Source organism: Sorex araneus, chromosome 7 (assembly GCF_027595985.1).
Source record: "Sorex araneus isolate mSorAra2 chromosome 7, mSorAra2.pri, whole genome shotgun sequence".
In the NCBI taxonomy this organism is placed as follows: domain Eukaryota; kingdom Metazoa; phylum Chordata; class Mammalia; order Eulipotyphla; family Soricidae; genus Sorex; species Sorex araneus.
This window is the reverse complement of record NC_073308.1, coordinates 31,757,333-31,784,395: the sequence shown is the minus strand read 5'-3', so window position 1 is coordinate 31,784,395 and position 27,063 is coordinate 31,757,333. Positions and strand designations below refer to the sequence as shown.

General features: G+C 41.2%; 1 protein-coding gene across 2 annotated transcripts in view; it reads right to left on the bottom strand.

The window, feature by feature from the left end:
* The window catches only part of NEK7 (NIMA related kinase 7), a 145,175-nt gene that overhangs the window by 60,944 nt on the left and 57,168 nt on the right, over nucleotides 1–27,063 (bottom strand). For both annotated transcript variants that reach the window (XM_055144859.1, XM_055144858.1), the window contains one exon: nucleotides 15,670–15,810. In XM_055144859.1, coding sequence (XP_055000834.1) covers nucleotides 15,670–15,810 — 141 coding nt within the window. The remainder of the gene's footprint in view (nucleotides 1–15,669; nucleotides 15,811–27,063) is intronic.

Sequence of the window (27,063 nt, the reverse complement as noted above, 5' to 3'; positions counted from 1 at the left end):
AGGAAACCAAAAGATCTTAGAGACTAACCAAGTCTCAAAACTAATGAATGGAACAGCCAGAGTTCATTCTCAGCATCCAACCAAAGCCTCTAACCATTCAGCTGCAGGATCAAATCAATTTTATAAGGTCTGGTGAATATATTCTTGGCCACTGAGATATAGTAAGGAGATAATAACTGGCCCTTTGGAAATAGGGGTAACAAAAATCAAAATCAAAACTCTTCATGAGGGGCAGGAGCAATAGCACAGCAGGTAGGGCATTTGCCTTGCACACGGCCAACCCGGGTTCTATTCCCAGCATCCCATATGGTCCCCCAAGCACTGCCAGGAGTAATTCTTGAGTGCAGAGCCAGGAGTAATCCCTGAGCATCGCCGGATGTGTAAAAGGTGAAAAAAAAAACCCACAAACACGAACAAAACTCTTCATAAGCATAAAGCACAGATCTACATAGAATATTTAAATACCATAGGTATATGAAAATAAAATTTCATAGTAGAAATACTACCCCCAAAATGTCTAAATTTCTTACAGCCACATAGCAACAACAAAATTAATGATGATGATAGTCATCAACCTCATCAAGAAATTCTTCCTAGTTCAGACTGCCAAGAGATGCCAGGAAGAGCAGGTGTGTAAATTCAAAGCAGAGGTAAGATGGAAGAAATGTTTGAGGAAAGAACTGTTGAACACTCACATATCTCGAAGCATATGGGCACTATGTAATCCTAGCTTTCGTCCTACCCACAGTTAAAACAGCCAGCAGCCCAGTGCTGGCTTCCACTTAGAATGAGGGCTGGAAGCTGAGATGTGTTGAGTAACATGTTTATGGTTGTAAAAGCAGGAAGTGACAGGGGCAGGACTCGAATCCAGGTTGTTAGACTCGTCTTTGTTTCCATATTGGTCTAGGCTGTTGTAAAGCTGAACACACCCACGGTGCACACATAAACACTACAGTACCTGTGTGCGAGGTGGACCATAAGAATTCCAAAGATGGTTTAGGTTTCTCACCTCCATGAGGTGAAGGGAGAACACTGAACAGGATTCTGTCAGGCAGAAATACAAATATCTAAGGCAGGAAAGTCAATTTAAAATATAAATATGAAAGGACAACGTACAAGAAGCATCTATGCTTTTTCTCATTCTTAAAATTCTAGCATGTACACGGTTCTCAGTTTTTGAATTAAAATATAAAGCAGTAAGGGAAAAGGAAAAAAAAGTAAAACTAAAAATCTATAAGCTCACTCTGACATACAGCAGTTTATTAGCATTTACTCAGGTCCTTCCACACTGGTACAAATGTACATGTCTTTAAGGGGACAAATGCGATATATGAAAAGATACGTGCTTTTTCACCTAAATGTATAGTATAAAATGTTTCTCATACTTCTATACTATTCCCTACTAACTTTGGTCCAACTGCTTCTAATGAAAACAATGGATGTTAGGTTTATTTTAATGGGAAACAATGAGTGCTGCATATTTTTAAGATTTGAAAAATTACACTCTTAACTGAGAGAGAGAGACAGAGAGAGAGAGAGAGGGAGGGAGGGAGAGATGTCATCAAAATGTGTGCATGGGCAAGTATTTGAATCAGTTAATACCTCTTTTCACCATTCAGAGTAATTCTAGCCATCTGCGCTTTGGTGAACTTGCATTAAACTACTGTGATTTCACAGTGGAATGGAATAGAAGAAACTAAAAAGAAAAAAAAACCATAAAAGATGATGCACATCACTACCACGAAGAGAGAATGGAAACCATCATGAGCATGTGCGAAAGATAGGACTCCCAATATTAACATGGTGCATGTTGTTTAATCAAAGAAGGAAAACCCCTCATACACCACAATCTACTTCGCTAGCATCACAGTTTCACTCAACACAATGATGAGTAATAGAAACAACTGATCCTAAATACAGATAAGCTTAATATGTTTGTTTATGCCTTCTATCTCCACAACACCACTCTTGAATTCTAATCTATCTGGCAGTCCTTAAGGACACTGCACATCCAGAATACTGACGGGAACATAAATTAACACAACAAATCCTATGGGTTACTGGAACCAGGGGTTCAGAGCATCTTAAGTGGAATATGGCTGGTAGGGCTTCCAGTACACACTGCATCCATTTGAGGAAAGAGTAATACACTTTAGAAATATTTTTATTACAAAAATTAAAATTTTACCACTTACAGGAATAAACTTTACATGTAGCAATTTCAGACATAGAAGTCACCCATTGCCCAAATTGTCAAATGATGTCAAAAATGTAACAGGTATGAAATCTCTCTCTTCCTCCCTCTCTCTCTCCCTCCCTCCCTCCCTCTCTGTCACTCTCTCTCTTCTCTCCCCCCCCTCTCTCTCTCTCTCTCTCTCACACACACACACACACACACACACACACACACAGTTTCAGCCATTCACTCATGATTAAGAATCAAATGGCAAGAGAAACAATTGATTCTTGCCAAATCATGAGTACTGAGGCTATTAAGTGGAACTGCTAAATAAAAGATTAAGATAATGCAAAGAAATGCTGGGAAGCACAATGTTTTTGATGTCTGACAAAGAATTCCTAGAAACTTCTTTTTAAGGGGAAAGAGATAGAATCATTCTGGTAACAAGTGATTAAAATGAAGAAAACCACAAATGTATAAATTTAACCTCTCAGTAACCTATCTCCCTGAAAGTAAGAGCTGCATGGGAGCTTTGGAAATCCCTAACTGGACTTAAAATACAAAGACAGAAGAACATGCCTCATAGAAGTCATAAATCTTTCATTCAACTTACAATTCATTTATATCTTGAATTATGGAGTAACTATTTTAGTTTTTCAATAAACGTCAATAAGACTGAGTTACTCTTCAAACATGCAGAGACACATGTCACACTGAAGCCAAAACCAAATGCTGAACTAAAAACATTTAATTAGAAGTTCCTCTGTTTTTCTCATAACCAGCAAGTCAAGACAAAAATACTGAATCTTCAGATCAAATCACCTTTGACACGGATTCAAAGTTGGCTAATTTCATGAGCAAAAATCTGACAAAGACATATGGACAAAAATTTTAATTTCAAAAATTCTTTCATAAAATATGTATAAGCTTGTCTTCAGAAGACATCATTTTCAGTTCTACCCAGGTTTCTTCAGGTTTTAACGTTTATTTTCTACCTCACAAGTGGAAAGCTGTTGGCAGTCTTTACACAAACTCCAATAGATTCTTAGCAGTCTCTGAATCACTTAATAACTTTTCTTTTGTCGTGTTCAAATTTTGCCAACATTACTCATGACTGACTAATGAAACTGAAAAGGTGAACACTTGATATCTTTAAGTAGAACACAATAGAAATGTGCTTGAGACGACATGTCAAGTTGTTAAAACACATGAGATAGTAACAAAGAAAGTACTTAAAAATATATACTCGGAGCCTTTGGCAAAACTGGTTTCTCTCACTTTAAATAAACCTTACATATATGGAAATCTTAATGCATGGTTGGTTCCCTACCCCACCAAAGGTGTGTTCATTGATTAACTGTGTGGCGTGTCCCAATTTCAAGAGCTCTATCTTCCGCAAGGCTGGGTGTCAGTTCTCCCCCTGGCTTAGGCTTCAGTCCATCCAAACCTTCAAGCTCCACTCCAGCTGCTCCAACAGCTCTCCAGGGCCGCCACAAACCCCAGTGGGGGGGGGGGGGTCAGCAGAGGGGATCCTTAATCTTGCCTCGACGCAAGGAATCTATTTACTCTCAGTCTGCAAATTTCGGATTCTCTCCCTTGCAGAATAGTAAGCAAATACTTTGTTTTATAGAAACTATTTTATTCATTTGAAGGGAAAGAAAAAGTATGAAAGGCCACAGCGGAAGTATATACTTCTCTAGCTATAAATTACAGCGAAAGAGACCACCTGCGAGTACAAACTAACAATCGTCTTTCCCTGCCTCTATTCACAGGGCTTCTAAAGCGGGGAGATGGAGAGAGCAGGAAGGGGAAAGAACTTAGCCAAGGTAAATCCAGAGAGTTCTCCCTGGTGCTAGAAACCTTAAACCAGCCGCTACTCAAGGCTTAAACCAGTTTGTAACAGTCTCCCTCTTTGCAATCTAAATGCAACCAGATGTCCAAATTACAAATTAAAAGATGGGCTCGACCTGGCAGCAGAAGCCCCCCCAGAACACAATCACCACCATGCTCAAAGCTGATCTCCACCGGCTCAGGACAAGCATCATCCATGAATAAAGCAGTTGAAATACTCACATATGCAGGTTTTGTGACGGACACCTCCAGGCTCTCACAGAGTTGGAGAGGGGTGACTTTCCCCCAACGCCTGTTCTGCCAGGAGCCTGGCAGTCATGCCCATGAACTGCCTCTGGCACCATATAAGCTCATTAACCAGTCTTGATGCAGAGATTCACAAATAAATCTCAGAAGAGATCAACAAGCTGCAGAGATGCCTCCAGACCCCAAAGCCACCATTCAGTTAAAAATTTAATTCCAGGGGGCCAGAGCGATAGTACAGCAGGTAGGGCATTTGCCTTGCACACAGCCAACCCAGGTTCAATCCCAGCATCCCATGTGGTTCCCCCGAGCACCTCCAGGAGTAATTCCTGAGTGCAATGCCAGGATTAACCCCTGCCCCCTGTGCATCCCCAGGTGTGACCCAAAAAGAAAAAAAAATTACCTCCAGCTGTATAAGCTATTTAAAATTTTAGAATTCCTGGAGCAAATGCGACTGCACAGCATCTCATACTCTATACCACTGATGTACCAGGAGTAACACACCTCATTGGATGATGTAAAGTAGAAGGCAAACAATCTCGACTAAAAAATATTAGCACACAATGCTCAACCTATAACAATGTGTTAGTAATCGCTTATACAAGGGCTTAGTAGTTTCAGGGTGAGAAACAACAATCTTTACACATTTTCCTCTAAGGAAACCTGTTTTGATTAATTTTAGTTAATTATTTGGGGCCTGCTATTAGGGCAAGCTGGGGTGGTGGTTGGGAAAATTCCAAATATTGATGGTGAAAGGGTATAATGGTGCTGGGACTGGTGTTGGAATGCTGAATGCAATAAATTATTGTGAACAACTTTATAAAAATAAGATAACAATTTAAAACAAAAGATGAGCTATTTCTTTTCTATGCATACCTTGAGAGTTTGGCAAATTACATGGAACTAGATACCTGTTTATGTCACTATTCAACTACTACTAAAACCTTCATTTTCAAGGGGCTGCCGTTTAACTCAATAGGTTAATAATTGGTGATCTAACTTCTAGCCCATCGGTAAGACTCATCAGTGATTCCCACTCTATAGCTTTTCTTAAAATTAAGAGGACTCTACAATTTAGCAGAGGAAGTTCATCTTTCACAGAAACTTAAACCCAACGAACCTTTGTCAGGGTGTCTGAAAATTAAGGTGTATCAAGAAAAAAATGTTAAGAGGACAAAGAACCCCTGGCTCCGGGAAGATCTTTTCTACTACACCGTTTCTCCTGCACTAACATATGCCTCAGAGACCTGGGTCCTATGAAAACAGGATGAGAACACTATTCAGAGATCCCAAAGAGGAAAGGAAAGAGCTATGCTTGGAATATCACATTTCACTCAAGTGAGAGAAGGAACCCGGAGTTCCAACTTCCGTCGATGACCAAGAATCAGGGACGCTGTCTCGTTTGCAAAGGTGTCGGGAATCAGACGGGCCGGACATGTAATTTGATTCAGAGCCGACTGCTGGACTAGAACTGCTACCAACTGGATTCCACGGGACAACAAAAGACTGTGTGGCCGCCCACCTATAACATGGTCAGACTTCTTCGTCTAAACCCTGAACGAACAGTTTGAGGCTCTTCGTGTTCCTGGAGCGAACAATACCACTGGGCTACACTAGCACATGACAGGGACGAGTGGAGACGTTACTGGTGCCCACTCGAGCAAATCGAAGATCAACAGGATGACAAGTGATCAGGAAGAAAGGTCCAAGGCCTGAGTGAATGTTTTGCATGCCGGAGCCTGGCAGCACACCCTGGTCTGCGGAGCACCATCAGGTACAGCACAGAAACAAAGAGTCACCTTGTCAAAGTAATATTAGAAGTCATGAGTGAGAGCGTAGGTACAAGAGAAGCAAAATTTCCAAAATGACAATTGTAAAAATTGCCCCCAAAAGGCTGGGGAGAGAGGAGCCACTGAAGGGACTAGAAGAGGGACAGCCAGAGATTAGAGAACCAAAACAATGGATTTAAAAATCACGAGAGGCAAGTTCTAAGAAGCTGCTGGTGTTGAAAAACAGATCCTACAGAGATTTTTTTAATTAATTAATTAATTTTATTTTCTAATGAATCACTGTGAGATAATTACAGACTTACAAACTTTCGTGCTTACGTTTCAGTCATACAATTATCAAGTACCCATCCCTCCACCAGTGCCCATTCTCTACCACCAATGTTCCCAGTATCTCTCCCACCCACCTCTACCACATCCCCACCCCCCCACCCCACCCCCACTCCTGCCTCTGTGGCAGGCAGATTCCTTTTTACTTTCTTTCTCTTTCAGGGTGTTGTGGTCTGCAATGCAGGTATTATGTGGCCATCATGTTTGGTCTAATTTCAGCAAACATCTCCGATCCCGAGCAGGTCCTCCAAGCATCCTTTACTTGGTGGTCCCTTCTTTATCTGAGCTGCCTTTTCCCCCAGCATGTGCAGCTGGCTTTTAAGCCATGGAGCAATCCTTCTGGTCCTTATCTCTACTATCTTTGGGTGTTAGATATGTCTACAATCAGGGAAGGCAGGCTAAGGGGTGAGCAATGGAGCAAGAGGTGAAAAGCCCAAAGCAGAAAGATTTCACCCAGAGCTCCGAGGGGATAAGACAAGAGAGCAGAAATGATCTCTATCAAATGGAAAATGGCATCATCTGCTGAGCCCGAATCCACATGGGCTATGGTCCAGGATTTCAAGTAGCAGTTTTAAGAGTGAAGAACGTGAAAACAATGAAACCCAGAACTCAAATAAGAGATCTGGAAAATGTGTAACAGCAGCTGGCAGTTGGTATCAGGTGAAGGTTAAGTCAGCGTGGAAAGAGATGGAATCGTAGTTCGAGAGGGGATTTTAACATTCTGCCAGAGAACAAGAAGGTAAAACATGATGGTCAGCTGACCCCACTGAGTGCCATGGGGTCTGGCAGGTTAGTCCAAGAGATCCGGAGACATAAAAGTCAATATGGTATCAGGAAAGGGATAGAAAAACTGAGAGAAAAGGGCTACAGACAAATAAAAAAAAAAAAAAGACTACAGGCTGGCCTTCAAGATCAAGAGACAGAGATAAAAAAAAAAAAACATTTATTTATCTGGATGGAAATAGCTTCAAATGGAGAAGTGATAGACTGTAGGAAAAAGCTATGAAGTGGCACTGGAAAACAAGGCCTGGTGAAGATTCCATTACGTCCGAGTCAAGGAAGGAGAAGCAAACTTATGATGGAGAGTTTGTGAGAAAAGGAAGGTCAAATGAAAAGCAGGGTCACTTAAACAAAAAAATCAGCAGTCAGAGGATTCTGGAAGAAAGGTCTTTTGGAAGAAAGGTCAAATGTAAAATCTCTTAAAACCTGCATCTTATAAGCAAACTTGAATGATCATAATTATATCCTCAGGTACCATAGTTTCTTTAAAATACTGTGAAATATCAAAACAGGACTAAATTTCTTTGGTGTCTACTGTGTACTTGAAATACATAAACAGTGGCTCTACATTCACACCATGCATGATAATCTTCCATGAGACCAAATGCTGTGAACTAGAAGGCCAATTTTCTAAGTGTGAAAAAATTAAAACTTTGTTATTCTGTTTTACACATGCCTAAGATGCCTAGACTTAAACTGCAAATACAAATAAATGAAGCAGCTTATTTTTTCAGTGAAGTGGTTTTAGAGAACCGTGATACAGGGGAGCTAGAGCTGAGAGTAGAAAGCTTTATTTTCCGGATACGTCTCCTTGAGAAGCAAATTGATGGTAATTACCAAATCATTCTCTAATTAAAAAAAATGCACTTGCTCATATAAAAACTATGAGTTCTGATTTGGTTTGATTTGGGTGGTTGTAGAAACCAAACCCAGAGCCTCATGTGCTCTACCACCACGCCACTAGACTGGCCCTCGTTGTGAGGTCTGAGGAAGTCTGTAGCACTGTCGCACTGTCCCCCTGTTGCTCATCAATTTGCTCCAGCGGGCAACAGTAACGTCTCCATTGTGAGACTTGTTGTTACTGTTTTTGACATATCAAAGACGCCACGGGGAGCTTGCCAGGCTCTGTTGTGCAGGCGGGATACTCTCCGTAGCTTGCCGAGGGACAGAGGAATCAAACCCAGGTCGGCCGCATGCAAGGCAAACGCCCTACCTGCTGTGCTATACATGAACAAAAAGAGAGAGGCTCAATAATGACTAAGCTACAATAGATGCTTTAAGGACATTAGAATCACTTTATAAATTATGGTAAAATGCATTCCCTCTTCATAAATTTTTAACTGCACACAATTCTAATTTTTATACATCCAAACATGTAGCTCTTGATATGAAATTAACAGATTTAAGAAGTCATATAAAGTTTTTTAAAACAATAAAATATAAGAAAATATACCTATACTATAAAGCATCAAAGAATATTCATCCTTTCAGGAAGATTTTTTTTTCTTCAGATCACCTGAACCAAAAAAGTAGACCTAAACACAGTGTAATTAATTACATTGTTTTAAAGATGCAAAAGTGCTTCTCTTCTAATAAATAACACTGACAATAACACAGCATAACACAACAACACAAAAATAGTCAATTCATTTACTTTTACTTAGTTAAGCCAAAAAACATCAATTAAGCATTACTAAAGATAATACCTCGTGTGCTATTAGAACATTACAGTAGCAAAAGTCAATGGACAAAAGAAAAAAACAAGAGACCCAGAATTCATTCTATTATAACGAGTTATTAGTTTAACAAACTAGAAAATCAATTTCAGTTATATAACTGTCATCAATTAGCTTAACAGAAAAAAAATAGATACTGCACTGTATCAGATCAAAACAATTCTCTGCTAATCCTCCAAAACAAGAGCTGAGACTCTGAGAACCCACTCACGTCCTTCTGACGACGTTCTCACCCCCCAGCTTCTCCCTGGGCATCTCAGGGCTGCTCCCACTACAGGAGGTATAACCTGCCTCGAGTTTGGAGGGGTATCTTTGTCGAGCTTCTGCTGGAATCCCAAGAGCCCCGTTATTTTATCTCAGTATTCCCAAAGTCTTACACATTGACCCGCAAACATTTGGTGATCAATAGCAATGAACTGACTGAGCAGCAGAAGGGAAGCAGCAAAGAAAGGCAGTAGAGAGGGAGGACAGCAACGTTGCTATGTGGCATTTCAAGCTGTTTGACCACTGAGGGCACCATCTTAATTTTGGCAAATGAATCATGACAAGATATGGGGAGAGTTTCAAAAATATGAAGTAATATTGCCAAACGATGGTCAGCCCTTAAGAATTCTTGGTGATTTCATGCATTTGGTACTTTTCTTTCCCCACATATAGGCAAAACAATAGGAAACTCATCAGAGATTAGCACTTTATTTTTTTAGGGCCTCTCAAAAGGAGATGGTGTGGAATAAAGTAAGGAGTGTAGAAAAATAAGTTGGGGGAATCTGGCTGTAGTTTTAAACTGGCCCATTAAATACTCATGAGCAAAAACAAACGAACGAACAAAGAAAAGACACTGTACAAGTCAATACTTAAACATATGAACTAAGTCAAAGTAAAGGATTCTAAAGAGCTGTGAACGGTGGCACAGCCTTTGGAATAAGTTAACAATATCTAACATAAGAAGCTGCATGGGGAAATTCAATACTTTTTTTCTTTACAAGTTCTTTGAAGGGTTGGGATTCTTCAGAAAGGAAAAATAGCCCCATTAACAATATTCTAAGATATTTCACTTTAAGTAAGGAAAAACCATGGGGTTCATTGTTCAACACAGTGTAATGCATCATAAAAATCAATAGCATGTCCAAAACGCAAATGTATTCTTCCTCATAAAGATTTAAGATACTGCTTCTTAATTCAGAATATCTTTACAAAGTGCAGGAAAATGACACTGGTGAAGGGATGGGTGCTCAAATATCCTATGACTGAAACTCAACCACAAACAATTTTGTAACTTTGTATCTCGGTGTGATTCGATAAATACAAAAATATTTTTATAAGTTAAAAATATCATTACTTCATTCCTCTCTTCTATGATGAAATCACAAACCAGAAGATGCCACGATATTTTGCACTTAACAAATGAGAGAGAAAAGACGTAATTCAGAAGGAAAAATGTGAATTCCATACACAGACAAGGGCTGGCTGAGGTCTATCTCAGGGAATGGTAGGGGGAGTCTGGAGCAGGTGACAGATACTGAATGGAAACACGCGGGGGCAAATCAACTCTCTTCCATTCAAATGTCCTCAACAAGGTAAAAACAATCCAATTCAGATGGTACCAGGAGAAACCTAATGAACCTTTTGTTTTTTCTTACTTCCTCCCTGGCTGCTTCCATTTTCCTAGGAGCTACAAAGACGGGGCTCTGTGATCTCCGCAGGCATGTCAGAGACAGTATGGAGCCCGGTTGTAGGGTAACACTGGTTTGTCCTTCCCGCCTTGCCACAGCGAGCTTAGGTTTACTGGGTTACTCCCACCACAGTGCCCCCAATCCTTTGTGTTTATTTGTAACTTCTTTGTGCTCTGCTGACTTGTAAACATTGTTTTTCTCTTCTCCTTAAGTCCTTTGCATAGTTAATTCAGAGCAATGTCCTTTTTGCATGGACACAGGAAGATAGTTAACGCTATCCTTTAGTAACTTGGGAGTTAATTGACTCTGAATGATATTTACCTCCTGGACGTTTGTTCACTCGACTTAAGCCTCAGTTGCCCTTACTTCCTAGAACCCCAAAAGTAGGATCCGACGAGGGACTGGACAGAGCCAGGGCAAGCTGTGAGCTATGTGCTACCCTGGCATCAAAATGGGCCTGGCCAAAGTGTCATAATGCTCAACTATAAGTTAAGAGCTTGATCATGGACAAATGTTGTCATGATCCAAAAAGTAATAACTAGATTCAGAACCTGCTAGGGTTAGGAATGATTAATCTGGCCTGAGCACTGTAGTCTGAGTCCATGGCGAGATGTTCCCAGGAGAGCCATTTTATAAGTATATCTTCCTGTGCCCATACAAAATAACTAATATTAAGAAGTAGAATTAAGATGTTAATCAAGATGTTAATTAACGTGAAGAGAACACCCCCAGGTGGTGTTTCTGCCTAATGGGCAGTCAGGAAGGGCTTTCGTATGTTAATTTTGCTACCTGATTGGGTGTAGCGTCTACACCAGTGCCAGGGAGTCCTTCAGAGAAAGCCGAGGGAGTTGGAGAGATGAGAGAGAGAGCAGGGCCGCAAGATGGAGCTTGGAGAGACGAGCAAGGAGGACAGAGAGAGAAGAATGTAGAAGAAGAATACAGGAGCAGGCCCATGGAGAGAGAGAGCCCAGGCTGCACGATGGAACATGGAGAGATGAGCGGGAGAGACCGGAGGAGACGGAATGAGGGGAAGGGTGAGACTAGAATTGGGACTTAGTGAAACTAGAACAGGCGCGTGGGGAGAATGGAATAAACGGCAACTGATCACAACCAGCTTGGCCCTCGTTTCCTCCTTCATCTGCCCCATGGCACCGGCCGCGCTGGATGGGTGAGGCAGCCTGAGACCACCGAACCCAGGCAGCAAGGGGGAGAGCCTCCGGGGCTTCCCTAGCCGCCCAGAGATTATACACCTGATGTCTTTTCAGAACCAAGAATCAGAACCGGAATCCCTGGAAAGACGCGGAAGGCACGCGCAAAGGCAGCAGGGACAACTCCACAGCCCTTCACTCCAGCCGAGCTGCCTGGGGAAAAGCAGCAGTTCCCTTTGTCTCTCCAAGCTACTGTGTGCTCATTTTATGGCTTTTATTTTGGGAGGGGAGCATACCTGGAGTGCTCAAGGCTTACTGCAGGCTCTGTACTCAGGGACCACTCCAGGCTGGGCTCAGGGGACCATACGGGGTGCTGGGGATTGAATCCAGGTAGGCCACAGACAAAGGAAGTGCCTGCGACTTCATTTTGAAAATCGCTAAGTTTAGAAATGACTGCTCTACTGGAATATCCGTGAGACTCCATCCTTACCACTGAAATTATTTTATCCTGGGGGGCAGGGCAATGATGCAATGGGCCATGCTGGTTGTGATCAGTTGTCTTGCACGTGGCCAACCCTGGTTCAATTTCCATATCGTTCCCTGGGCCCTGCCAGGAGTGATCTCTAAGCAGAATAAGTACTCTTCACTGCCGAGGTGATAACAAAAACCAAAACCAAAACCACCAAATCTTTCTGCTGGTTTCAACGTTTTCCAAAACTCCATTTTACATCCATAGGTTGCACCAAGTTCCAATTCTACCAAGTCCAACAGCTCAGATTGATAGCTGCACTCTGTGAAGGTCTATTAAAATCAGAAAATCTAGGCCTCGGGGTTTAGTATTCTTAACTGAATAACCAAAGTGTTTTTGTCACTTTGTGCCCCTTTGGACCTTCCCCCAAACCCAGGACTCTCTACGGTGAAGAAAGGAAATACAGACCAGCCCGAGAATTGGAATTTGGAGGGCATGTTCCCTCTCTAGCAGAAGCCACCTTGCCACTTCGGGCTTTGAGTGGGTTAAGGAAGAATTTTACAAACACATTTCAACTGGCAAGTAGTCCAAATCCCTCTGAACCGCGCCGGCCAGTGGGCACTGTGCGAGGGATCCCTCCTTCATATCCTTTCTCCTCAGTACCCTATTCAAACACACCCATGACGACAGTTCTCTGCCACTTGCTATAGATGACGTGCATGTCCACTGCGAATGCCCACTGTTGTGCAGCATTCATGCAATCTCCTGAAACTACGACACACATATTGGCAGAAAGCAGGCCCACACTTCCTCTCGCTGAAGCTTGCTCACCATCTATACTCCCCGCCCCCCTTTATCAGTTGTTTATGGCAAATTAGACCCCCTCTCTTTTATTTATTTGTTCCTGTGATATTTTTTGAACAATATATTCCATTGTTCCCAACACTCCTTTTCTCCTGAAGGTTAGAATAAAGGCACAAGTATGCTTTTTGTTGGGGGGAGGGCCTGGGAGAGGGGAGAAGAGGGAGATGTTCACAAGTTACTCCTAGCTCGGCACTCAGGAATTATTCCTGGTGGGCTCAGGGGTCCGTGTGGGATCCCAGGAATTTAACCTGAATCAGCTGCATGCAAGATAAGCTCTCTCCCTGCTGGCTGTCTGATCATTCCAGCTCCACTAGTATTAGAGCTAATGATACATAGAAACTAGGCAGATCCATAGAAACTCAGCAAATGCATACTCAGCAGTACCAAGGGCTACTTCAGCTTAGTGCGTGAAAGTCCCTCCTGGCAGTGCTCGGGGACCAGGGAATACCAGGACGGCAGATGCCTACAAGCAAGGCATGCACTGAGCCTGTTGAAGCATCTCCTCTCCCACACACCAAAGGTGTTTTAAAGATGGATGAAAGGCGCAATCAATTCAAAAAGTCATGTTTCAGAAACATGCTAATGTTCATTATCATAATATATTGTGTTTTCTTTTTATGTTATGTTATTTTATTTTATTTTATTTGCTTTTTGGATCACATCCAGCGTGCACAGAGGTTACTCCTGGCCTTGCACTCAGGAATCACTCCTGGCGGTGCTCAGGGGACCATATGGGATGTTGGGAATCGAACCTGGGTCGGCCGCATGCAAGACAAATGCCCTACCCGCTGTGTTATTCCTCCAGCCCCTATTGTGTTTTCTTAAAGTATAAGTGGCATAGTGAAAGAGAAAACATTGCTACTTGTATATGCTGCTGGTGAGAAACCAACCAGTGCTACTCTGGAGAATTTGGTATTAACTCGTATACTCGCCACACAAGTGCCTTGTGGCTCATCAATTCCGCTGCAAAGCATGAACAGGAGAGAAATTCGAATCTGTGTTCAGCAGGAAAGAAACATCAAAGCATTACACAAGTATTACAATAGCAAACTACAATGCAGAAAGGAGAAACTACAGCCACATACACCAATACACACTAACTGTCCAAGTATGATATATAAAAAAGTATATATAATTTAAAATATTAAATATAATAAATAATTTAAAGATTTGGGGGGATTGTTGGGTCATACCCAATGATACTCAGGGCAGATTCCTAGCTCTGTGCTCAGGGATCACGCGTGGTGGGGTTCGGGGGACGATACAGGAAGCGGGGATCCAACAACCCAGGTTGATCACATGGCAAGACTAATGCTTTACTCACTATCTTTCTGAATCTACAAATAGATTTTTAAATGTGACATATACCATATATAATACGCTTCATGTATACAATGTTTCAAAAATATAAGCACAAACAATAGATATAGTTTATAAGGAAAATGGGTGAACCATAAATAAAAGGAAAAAACAAAATCCAGGACCTCTGAAAGTGGCAGAAATAAATCAAAAATACACTTGATATTTTATTTCTTAAACTGGGGAGTTGACAGAAAATCTACTTTTCTTCTTTACATGTAGTACATCTATACCATATGAAATCTTTCACAAATATGTATTTCAATAAAAATATAAATAAAATTTCTGACTTTTAAAATTTCAAGTACACTGATCTTTTCATGATATTTCAAAACAAACTAAGAAGAAACTCTGGCTTCACAGGCTTCAGAAGAGAAAAGTTAGCCAAGAAAAAGAGTGAAACAGGGGCTCTCGGGCAAGCTGTAAACAGTGACTACAGGATCTGAAATGTGGAAGGAAAGCTGGATGTCACATATGCTGAGGTGGAAAGGAGGGGGGGAGGCAAGTGCAAGGAGACCTTCCCAAGTCCAGAAGGTAAGTGAAGCATCCGGGGCCCGGTGAGCACAGCAGAGGCTCTGGAGCCCCTGTCCAGCAGGGTCAAGGTCTAGACAAGGAAAACTGGAGCAAGATAACAAATCTGAGGAAAACACAGAGCATCTGAACCGCAGAGTCAAGTGCGTTCTAGAACAACACGACTACAACATGGAGATTTTAAATAAAAACCATCCACTCCTCAGTTCTGTCTACTTTTTGTCCCGGATAAACAAAGTTGACTTTGACTTCCCTTCATATATTGCCCAAGGTAGTTCTCTTCGTTGGCACCTACATTTTGACTGCCCCTTACTAACTTCAAGCAATTCATTTTATGAGTCTAGTTTCCTAGTGTGAAGCCCACAGCTATAAAAGTTGGGCTGAGGAGATAACATCGAGTTACATGTCCAATTAGAGGCGATGGTGGGAACTCAAATCTGTCTCTTCAGTTCTGCAGCTGGGAGAGCTTTGCTCGCTGCTGTCACGGCTGACACAGGGTCCACAAAACCAGCTCCATTGGAAAGCTGGGAGTAATACTGAAACTGAACATTCACTTAAAATGGGCACCATGCTCAATTCAAGCTTCTGAAAGGACAATTTTAACTTGCTCAGCACTCCCCACTGAAGAATGTTGTTACCCACTTCTCGGGGATAGACTCTTCTCTAGCAGTCACAGAATATTATTTTTACAGGGACTTATAGAATGAAAACCATCTTACCTGCACTTTTTTTAAAGCAACCGGTACTCCATCCAAGAGACAGGCTGCTCTGTAAACTTCGCTAAATTGCCCGCGACCAATTTTCTTTTCTATTCGGAAGTTGGCTAGTGTATTGTAGCCCATATCCGGTCGTAAGGCCTTCTGCAATAGAAAAAGTCAGAAAAGTTTTCAATCACACAGTATGCAATACACAATAGTAACTGATTGCTTTCCCATAAGTGTCCTATAATAAACATCCATTCATTCAAAAAATACTGAACTCCTACTCATACCATCATTGGTTGTTCACACACCAGCAGCAATCTGAACAGACAATAATTCCTATACCCCCAAAGAACTTACACTAGAGAGAGAAAAAAGCGAATAATAAGCCAAGTATATATGAAAAACATACAGTGATAGCAAAGGCTAAAAAGGAAAGAACAAAACAAGGCAGAGGGATATGAAATGTCAGAGGATGAGAAGGATTTTGAAAGTTTAGATAGAAAGTTTATAAACAGCCCTTAGTTCACCAATCTAATTGCTCCATTAAATCTAGAACTTTCTTGGGAAAAAAAATTTTTAAAGAATATTTGAGACTAAGTGTAAAGAAGTATTTATACATGGCCTATCTAGATATAAACGTGTATGTGGATGCATTTTCACTTAATTCTGCTTGCCAGATAATGCATGAAAAACTTGGGAGACTTCTTGGAAATTACTGAATTCTAGTGACAGGCAGTTTACGATCACCACTTTAATTTTTTAACTAAAATATTTTAGGAAAAGTTCACAGCAAAATTGATAGGAGGTACAAAAATTTCAAATAGACCCCCTCCTATCAGTATAGCCTTCCCTATTATCAACATCTCACCAGGATAACCCTTCTGTTGCAATCCACAGACCTACTAGGACCTATCATTGCTGCCCTACATCTACAGTTCAAGCTGGGCTCACTTTCAGACCTATATACTGTAGGTCTGGATAAACCCATGATGAAACCTACTTATCCAAAGAGATTCTTGTAAAGTATTTTAATTGTTTTAAAATCCTCTGTAAGGGGCCAGGGCAGTCGTATAGCAGGTAGGGTGTTTGCCTAGCACACATCGACCCAAGTTCAATCCCCAGAACCATACGGTTTCCCAATCCTGCTGGGAGAGATCCCTGAGCACAGAGCCAAGGTTTAGCCCTGAGCACTGCCAGGTGTGAGCCCAACACATAGAAAGAAAGTTAAACATAAAATAAAACCTTCTGTATCATAGCTGTTAGTCTCTCCTTACTAAACTACCGTTACTGTTCTTACACACTTGTGCCTCTTCTAGGACATGGTAAGTCAGAATCATGAAGCATATGTAATCCTTTCAGACTGGCTTATTTCACCCAGTTCATAAATATGCTTTTTAAACTATCTGCCATTGCTATTTAGGAAAAATAAGCCCTTTCATTTATCAACAGGTATTTAGTCTGTTGAATTTGTGTTGAGCTCTGTGCTAGCTGCTAAAGAAGTTGAGATGAATCTGAAATATTTTCTGCTGTTAGATATATAAGCTCAGTCACCCACAGGCACTGCCTTAACTATGTTAAGTCGAACTGACTAAGGGAACTGATACAATACTGCTGTGCCAATTTTAAGACAAACCCTCTCTTTGTACAAACATTCTTTATTGTCTCGTGCTGTATGTTCGTGGATAAAGTCAGTCATAGGATAAATCAGCCGAACATCCTTTCCAGCTGCACATTTTGTATTCTTCAGACGACAACATTATACCCTAGACATTGGGTCCTTTATGCCCTTCCTGACACGCCTATTTTTAGCGTCTATACATATATAAAACACAATAAAATAGCTACTTTAGCTATCTTATGCCCTAGTAGCTACTCTTTCCTGGCTAAACATACATGAGTCTTCTCAAGATTACTGAATTACTAGTAAATATACCTTTCCAAGCTTTCTACTACCCTGTTTGCATCCCTCTGGACTATTCTCTGGATTATTCTCCGAATAATAAGAATGACATTCTCAGTTGTGCAGACTAAGGCACTCTCTTAAGGATATCGAGCATCAAATAGATATGAATTCAATCAAACATAGCACTCGTTTCTACACATTCAACACGAATTCCAGGCATCATATGAACCTTTGATAAGACTGATAACTCCTCCGTGGCTTATACAGAAGGTTATTTTGTTCCGTGAGCAGTGCACTGCATTAATCCCTACACTGTTTTTCTCATTTAATTTCACTACTCTATTGTGCTAGCAAAAGAAGGGGAAAAAACTTTATAAAATTCTCCTCAGGTTGCGCTGAGACTTTATCTGCTACCTAATTTCATCTAATCCTACACGATTCTCGAATCAAACCTCTAGCTAGGTGATTCCAAAGTATAGCCTACCATCCTCAGTCACGTAGGGCATGACCCAATTTTACAAAACTCCACATGACGATTCACAGAGATTTGCAACTCTAACTTCAATATTTGCAACGTCTTTTCTGAAGAAGGAAAAGATGACTGAAGACAAGGGCTGAAAATGAGAGCTCTGGGCTGTGGCTCAGTGGTAAAGAGCCACTGCGGCAGCAAGTCTGACCCCACACCCCTGAGTGGAATCCAGACGACACAGCACCGTGATGCACACCACAACCAAGTGTGTCCAAGCAATGCAGGGGAGTGTGCAACCACGGAGCAGCACTGCAACCAAGTGTGCAGAACTCTGAGCAACTGCGCGGTCCCAGTCCTTGCAACAACAAGGGTAAAAGAAAGTGACACGAAAATGAACGTGCGTGCCAGAAGGTGGGGAAAAAGATGATCACAATATGAGAGACAACCTGCCCTGCTGTTTATGATACTTTTCTTTATGGTTACTGAGATTTATCATTAAGTGTCACAGCGACAAGATGGCACCAACTAAACAAAGGAAACTTGCAAAGGGGCCATTTCTCAGATTTTTGGCATCTTAGCTTTAAAGTATCATTTTTACAGGCGGGAACGGGTTAGTGGTTAGTCACGCTTTTCTAACACTGTCTGACTCTATGCACGTGCAAGGTCTGCGACATCTAAGAAACAGAACTACTTCGACCCTCGTATGTGCGGAGACCATCTTTTCTGCTGAGGATAAACCTGCCAATCTCAACAGTTAAATACAACTTCATCAGTCGAAACCTTCTCACACAATCCGAACACTTGAAATTTGACTGGGAATTCCATATTCTGTCTGCACCGTAACTGACAAATATTAGCATGAACTGCTAAGGCAGTGTGACAACCGCATGCTGAGAGCAAAGTCTCACTAATGTGTTTTGGCATGCAGGTTTGTAATCACACATTTACATATGCAATGACCTACATTTGCATGTCAGATCGCACACTGTCTTGGTTTATTAAGACTGGGCACCTCCCTGTGCTTGGCGGCCTGAGTGGTGAGAGAGGGCCAGAGGGCGGTGTTTTTTGGCAGTTGAGGGATGAACTGCCACCAAGGATTAGGCTGATATGGCCTGAGCATTAGACACTTCATTAGACGTAATCTGTTTAACAGTGGGCAGTGTATGTAAACTTCACAGCCCATTTACGGCACCTTTCCCCCCTCATAGCCTTTCTTCAAAGGGCAGTGTGGGTGAGTGACAGCCTGTCTCATCTGCTCCCATGTCCTGTCACCCAGGGTAGACATGGAGAGCTGACATGAGAAGGAGCATAGCTGCACATCTCCAACTACCCCTGGGTCTCTCGGCCACGCTGCAATTTGTCTAAAAACAAGGTCTCCTTGATGAGATCACAAGACAGGTAATATATGGACCTGGGAAATGATTCTGCTCTTTCGGGTGCAAAGCCCTCCTTCCTGGTGATGCCCCGCACGCTACAGCAGGAGATAGCAGGCAGCTCCGAGTTTGACACTGTCAACCGAAGTATCAACAAAAACGGTCACCTAGTGAGTTCCCACTCAAGTAAAGAACTTTTTGTTTCATTTGCCCCTCTTAGGAAAGAGCTGTGTAGCTTTGTTTGAAAGACCTCCAATTCCTTTTACTTTTTAGGGGGCACTCGAGTTATATGAGGGGATTAAAAAACTCATCGCAATGACATCACAATGATGTCCAATTCCTTGTATTTTTAGCAGTCGAGGGATGAACTGCCACCAAGGATTAGGCTGATATGGATTAGGGAGGCACTTGAATTATAGAAGGGGAATTTAAAAAAAGTCACCGAAATGATGAGATTCAGATCAGTATTGCAATTTAAGCCAAACAAAATCACTCAAATTAGATGTCCCCATTCTTAATTATATTAAGTGAGTCTTGGTCTCCTGCAGATCCTCTTAATGATCACAATTATTTTCTTTCTCTTTTTCTTTCTTTTCCTTTCTTTCTTCCTTTCCTTCTTCCTTCCTTCCTTCCTTCCTTCCTTCCTTCCTTTCTTCCTTTTTTACTTTCTTTCTTTCCTTTTGAGCAATATACAAAGGCTCTGGGGGTTGAGAAAAGTCACTGAAAGGACCTTCAGATATTCTGAAAGCAGTAAGTTGTCCTGCTGTAAAAATTACGCCAAACCTAGGCCAGAGGCGCTCTAAGTCACATTCCTATCCTGCACATCACGCCCACCACCCCACAGGCTGCAGCTATCAGCCATGCCCATTTGTCCTGAGTGATGACCTCTAACCTCTTCATGCAAGGTATCTGCTTGTCCCCATGTCCTTGGAAAAAATTCACATTCTATACCTGACAAATCCCAGTTCGTCTGTAAGACGCTGGCCAGCCCTGCATCGCTGCAGCTGCACGGCTTTGCTGCCCTTCCCCTCCCACGGCCACCGACAGCAGTTAATCAACTCCAACCAGCTGAGCCAACCCAGGATCTGAGCGAGATTCTCGATCACGCTGGATTCTACTTTTTGTCTAGACATATGTGTCTCTCCCTCCACAGGAAGTTTGTCAAAACGCAAAGACCAAGCTTGGCTCTTTGTACTATCTCTCCAGCCCCGGCTCTCACGCTCTGATTACTGTGATCACCAGGGACTCTACATTTAACCGAGGTCTCATGTTTTAGTGTGTGAGTGTGGTGAGTGTGTGCACGTGTGTGTGCACGCATCGAATCATAATAGTAGTGCTGTGGGATCATAATCAACATGTGGATTAAATTCTTGGTCTCAAGCCCACATGACCCTATTTCTTAATCACTGACTAGAAGGTACACACAAGTCCTTACCTAATGGGGCATGATTAAAACTGACCTGGGAACAGTTTATGTTGCATATTATTACTATGCTTAGCCTTTTTTTTAAGTTGTCTGAAGCTTACAGGCTATATTACAGAAAGCATTCTGTAATCACAGAAACACAATATAATATACTTAAAATTGCATGTGACAGCTAAAAAATTAAACTCTAGAGTGAATGAAACTGCACATAAAACCTTTAATGTTCTACATTCTTATTAATGAAGCCTGTGCTGAGCTAAATGCACTCTAATCACATAACACCACTTCTTGCCTAAGTAATTGGGATTAACTCTGACACATCAGTCTGTGTTGACTCTTCCTTCACGCAAGTACTTTTCATCTAAAAATAAAATTCATTCAGTAGTGACACCGGCTCTTATTCGCACAGGTGACGACTCTTTAGACAATTAATAACTGCCTCAAATTAATTTAATTTACTTCAAATTTGAAGGCAAGAGCATTAAGCAAGCAATAAGATAATTCAGGATAACATTGTGATAATAGTTTTCTCTGGGGAAATTAGAAGAGTCACAGCATGGATTCAATAGACTCTCCAGAGAGAAAATTATGTCCTGAATTCCTAGAGGTATTGTTATCAATGATCGAATATACGAGTCAGCATTAATTACAATATTTAACATCATTAATAAGGTTTTCACTGCTGTGCAAATCATCTGTTGCTGATAATTTATTATATTACCAACTATGTAAATTAACACATTTATACTCAGTATTGATACGGGATATCACTAAAATTTAAGAATGGCAGAGTTCAAAATATCCTTCAAATTTATTCAGCAATACAGCTCATGCTATGATCTTGAGACGACTGTTATTTATCGCCAAGCTCTAAGCCAGAATATCCTTCCCAGCAATATCCAACAAAACTCATATTATTTTCCACAAACCTCACTGGAAACAATAAAACCCAAACATGACAACAAAATCTAAGTATATATGCTTCTTTCCATTAAAAAAAAAAAACTATCTCCTCATTTCTCGAATTATTTCAAAGGTAACTACTTTGGGACCCTGGTGGGGAAGAAGTAGGGGCTCTGATGGTGGCTGGGGTTCTGGAATATGTATGCATAAAATAATTTCTAAAGGAGTACCTTAGGAGTACCTGTAAATCACCTTACCCCAATAAAGATTTTTTTAAGTAACCTGAAGATTACTAAGCATTGCAGAATGAGATCTATCAAGACAACATACCATCAGCCTTTTCACACAAGCAAAAATTCACTATAGTGTAAGAAAATGAGTATACAAATATAACCAATTATCATATTAACATTTAAAAGACTATAGTATTTCACCATTTAACTGTCATTAGTTATATTCCCCAGCATAATAATTATTATATCCAAATTATAGTAACCACAATGCTAATTATATCTCTCAGTTTATAACAAACAAAATAATTCACTAATGGCAAAGACATTATCATTTTCCCAATTCCCCATGAGCATCACCTGACAAAATTAAATATGGGGAGAAGTAACCTCTCACTGTAAAAACAGAAATGGGAAAACAGAGGCAAGAGGTTTTTAAAATTTATTCCAAAAATATTAACAGGGGAGAGTTCTGAAAAAATACATAATGCAAAAACAATAAAAGACTGAATAAATAATCATACCCAATATTTTACTCTGCACACTTAGGTACTATGCAAGAACACAAAATAGAGATAAACTGGAAAATGCGCAAATGGTTATTTTAGATGGGATCATTCAGGGATGAACCTTGCTGAGGTGGTGACATTTACACTGCGATGAAATTATCAGTTATCAGAAGGAAAAGCGGGGGGGAGGGACAGAGAGGGGAGGAATTTAGCCTTTAAAAAAAAGCAGCTGGAAAAAAAAGTGACTTCAGGGAAAATGTGTTCAAGAAATAGGAAAAAAAAGATACCTTGCAAGAGCATAGAGAACATGAAGACAGTTAGAGGACAGAAATAAGGAGTGACAAAAGTCACGAAGTGCTCATTTTGACAGCAAGAGTATAGAAACTGAGTCTTAGGTTGAGGAGCAATCAATCTACCGTGATCTGATATACATTTTACAAAAACAATATGGAGAAGGAATCTAGCGGAGGGTGACTGAGTGAACAGTGGAAGCAGGAAGACTGAACAGAAGAAATGAACTTGACCTGAGAGTTACAGACTCAATGGACAGCAGGAAGAACTGAAGATACAATCTGGGAAGATGTGTGGAAAGCGGAGAGAAAGAAATAACTCACAGATTTTCAGCTTGAGGACGTGGGAGGAATTCCTGGGACAAGACAGGCGAATGAAGCAGCAGTCTGAACAGACTACAGGTAATAAAAATGTACTCGAGGTTACATACACAGATGTAGGCAATGGGAAGAGAAATCTGTGTGCAAGAGAGTTGTCTGATAGAACTTTGCCACCGTGTTGCCATTATTATCATTTAATGAGTGCTATAAAACTGAGCACCAAACTAAAAGTTGCATATCAGCCCATGGAATGGAGTCATTCTTTTTAATCATTCACTGATTGATTTTAAGTGAAACATACAGATGCTAAATAACATCCTCCATCACAGAGTCAGAATACAAGGAAACCTGAGAATTCTCCGGGCCTTTTGATTTCAGAGTTCATGCTTAGACCTTGTTTCCTTCCGTGATTCTTGACATGTTCCTCCCACTAACGCCTGCACTCCATAAAGTAACGTCCAGTATCAGCCACCACTGCTCTCCTGGATCACTCACTCTGGCAAAACTTATCCGCTGTCCAATCTGCCCCATGTTTTGGCCCTAGAAGTCAGTGCTAAGAAAACCTGACCCCGGTACTCCCCTCACCCGCCATTGGACAAGCCATTATAAATCTTCCAGGCACTCCTTCTCCACCCCTCTTTAGTCTTGCTAAACTAAATGAGATTCAATCAAGGAGTAGAGAAACGGGACGCACAATTTGTTCCACACAGAGGTGGAAAAAAAGTTTTATCCAATTTTCTTAATGTGGATTTGTGAAACATAAGCTGTCATGAAAAGGTTATAAGATTTACATAATAACTATATAAAAGAAGACAAAATATAAAGGTATTCTAAATGTAAAATAATTTGCTTTTGAGCAAACATGTTACCTTACATATATTCATTAAAAAAAGATTATCAAAATAACTACCATAGAAATATATGAACTTACTCCAGCAAATTTATCAATGTTAAAAATATGTTTCAAATTCCTCTTTTAAAATAGAAATCATATCTTAACCTATGACTGGAGCTACGGTTAATGCCACATAAAAATTGTTGTCTCATTTCAGGAGGCAACATTTGAGCTGAAAGCCTATCAAGATAATTTACTTTATTCACCAACACAAAGAATCTGGGTATACAATTCGTCCTCAGAAACTGAATGACTTTCATCACTGCAATTACTATAATTAGATTTAGGCGCTGAATGCAATTCCAAATAAAATTTTAAAATAATTTGAATGAATGTTGCCTCATTCCTGTCCATATCACTATGAAAACTGTTCCAATACAAACTTCTAAAGAAGCAAATGAGAGAATTCTTATCATATTTTCACTCTAATTCTACATTTCTAGAGTTAATTTTTTTTCTAATTGAAGACATCATACCTCTAAAAATGTAAACATGAACTGTCTAAAGTCAAAACTCAACTAAAATCAAATCATTTCTCATTTTATGACTTAATTAGTATTCTATATTGCCATAGTTTTTTCCTAAAGTAAACCTTAACCAAAATGTAAGAAATATTAACAGTATCTAGTTACATGATTGAATGCTTAGAGGTCAGGTAGAAATTAGATTAACTTGCATCTAGATTAATTAATCCAACGAACAAACATTTGTAAAGAAATCATTATCTATAACCCACTGGTAATAAAATATGACCTACAGAAGTTATCACTGCACTAATCATATGAAATCATGTCCCATATGAGAAGCACATTGGAAGGAAGTATTCAATAATCAGTTTTCTAAGAACAATCATTTGTCATCTTCAAAAACATATAATCTTAGAACATTTAGCTAGATAATCTTCCACTGAAACAGTTTCCTGAGGATTTCTATCATGGAATGTAATCAGGATACATAATCATGTATCTTTATGCTCATTACGATTAGAATTACTGGATAAATATCCCTAAATTCCACTTGAGACTCCTACCTCTCTCTCTCTCACTGACCTTCCGTTTGGAGTTGAAAGAGCACAATACAAAGAATAGTACAATCAGAGTCCAAGATTGAGAATGACACAAAATGCAGCCCAGACATCAGCATATACCACAAAGGCACAAGACGATAGCCCAAGACTCAAGCACAACCATGACTCAAGCACGGGCATGACGTGGAGATGAAGAAGGTGAGCCAGGAGGCCGAGCCAGGAGGTCCCGGGAGGGACAGTGCAGAGGTCAGGAGATAAAGGAAGAGACAGCTCAGCACTGGAAGGTATGAGTCTCCGTGCAGCAATCCCGCCCCTTTCCACACCCAAAGGCGAGGCTCTGAGGCAGGAGAAGCCCAACCTGCTGTTCCATCTCCTGGTATCTACAGGCATCTGTCTGTCAGGGAAGGGCTCTCCCCTGCACTGAGTGTCTTGGGGAAAGAGGTCCCTATGTCCCAGGGAGAGTAAGAAGGCAAAATCAAAAGCTCAAAAACAAAACAAAAAGAAAAACACAGAGAATACAGAAGGCTACTTACGTGACAAAGCAGAAATCTGGGAGGTATTTAATTTTCATAAAAAAGGTTGTGTTTGAAAAGAAAGAAAATGGGTTAATATAAAATAAAGTTTGTATCCACTTAGAAAATATTTCCTGGGAGACCAAACAGCACAGCAGGAAAGGCACTTGCCTTGCACTCAGCTACCCTAGTTTCAATCCCAGCGCCTCCAAAACAAGACAAACAAGTATTTCATGAATGTCCACGGTGGGCTCTGTGTACCATGCTGGGGGCCAGAGATAAAGCTTCTACTCCTGATCAGTGTTTCCAAACATGAATGATACTGTCATCAGAGGGGATAGGGGAAAGGAGTGATCCAGGGGAGAAACAGTACCTTCAGGCACCACGAGGCGAGCACTGTTTACCCACTTAACGAAGGGAGATTCCTAGGAGCCACTGAGTGTCATTTTTACTGGAAAGGGGACAGTTGGTAAAAAAGTTTGGGAACCTCTGCTCTAAGTGAAGAAGTACTGTCCTGTAGCACTGTCCTCCCATTGTTCATCGATTTGCTCAAGCGGGTGCCAGTAACGGCTCCATCATGAGACTTGTACTGTTTTTGGCATATTGAATATGCCACAGGGAGCTTGCCAGGCTCTGCCATGAGGGAGGGATACTCTCGGTAGCTTGCCAGGCTCTCCGAGAGGGAGGAGGAATCAAACCCAGGTCAGCCGCATGCAAGGCAAATGCCCTACCCACTGTGCTATCGCTCCAGTCCACAAGCCAGAGTGGATAGCACAGTGGGGAGGGCGTTTGCCTTGCACACAGTCGACCTGGGTTCAATCCCTGGCATCCCATATGGTCCCCTGAGCACCGCCAGGAGTAATTCCTAAGTGCGGAGCCAGGAGTAACCCCTGAGCATCGCTGGGTGTGACCCAAAAAGCAAAAATAAATAAATAAACAAACAAAACAAAAAAAAGAAGAATACAGTGATCACTTTTCCAAAAGGGACCATGTCAACCAAGACGCAGCAGAGGTGGGTGTGCAGATGTGACTTTGACTTTGACTGAGCAAGGACTGCAGTCTTTTCACTACAGACTTGTAGATGAGGACAGGGTGGGCTAATGGGGAACAGTGGAAAGGTTTAAAACGAATATAATTTGGTTGAAATTTTGTGTGCTGAATTAAGTGTACACGTGTGTGTGTGTGTGAGAGAGAGAGACAGAGACAGAGACAGAGAGAGGGGTGGGGGTTGTCAGAAATTGGGCGGCACTCTAAGGCTCTGCTGGCCATGCAAGAGAGCTGCTCCCAGCAGTTCTTAGGAAGACGCTGTTGTACCAGGGGATTGAAGGTGGCCACAGGCAAGCGTTAATCCCGATCCTATCACTCCAGCCCCTGGATTTTTTTGGAGGAGATGCTACGCACCAAAGCTGGGACCTCACACATCACAAGTCAAGTGCTCGGCCACCGAACCACATCTCTAACCCCTAGATATATGTGTGTGCTGAGAACAGAAGAAAACTCTAGACTGGAAATGAAGAGACCATCTGGGAAGCTAAAAAGTATCTCCCTATT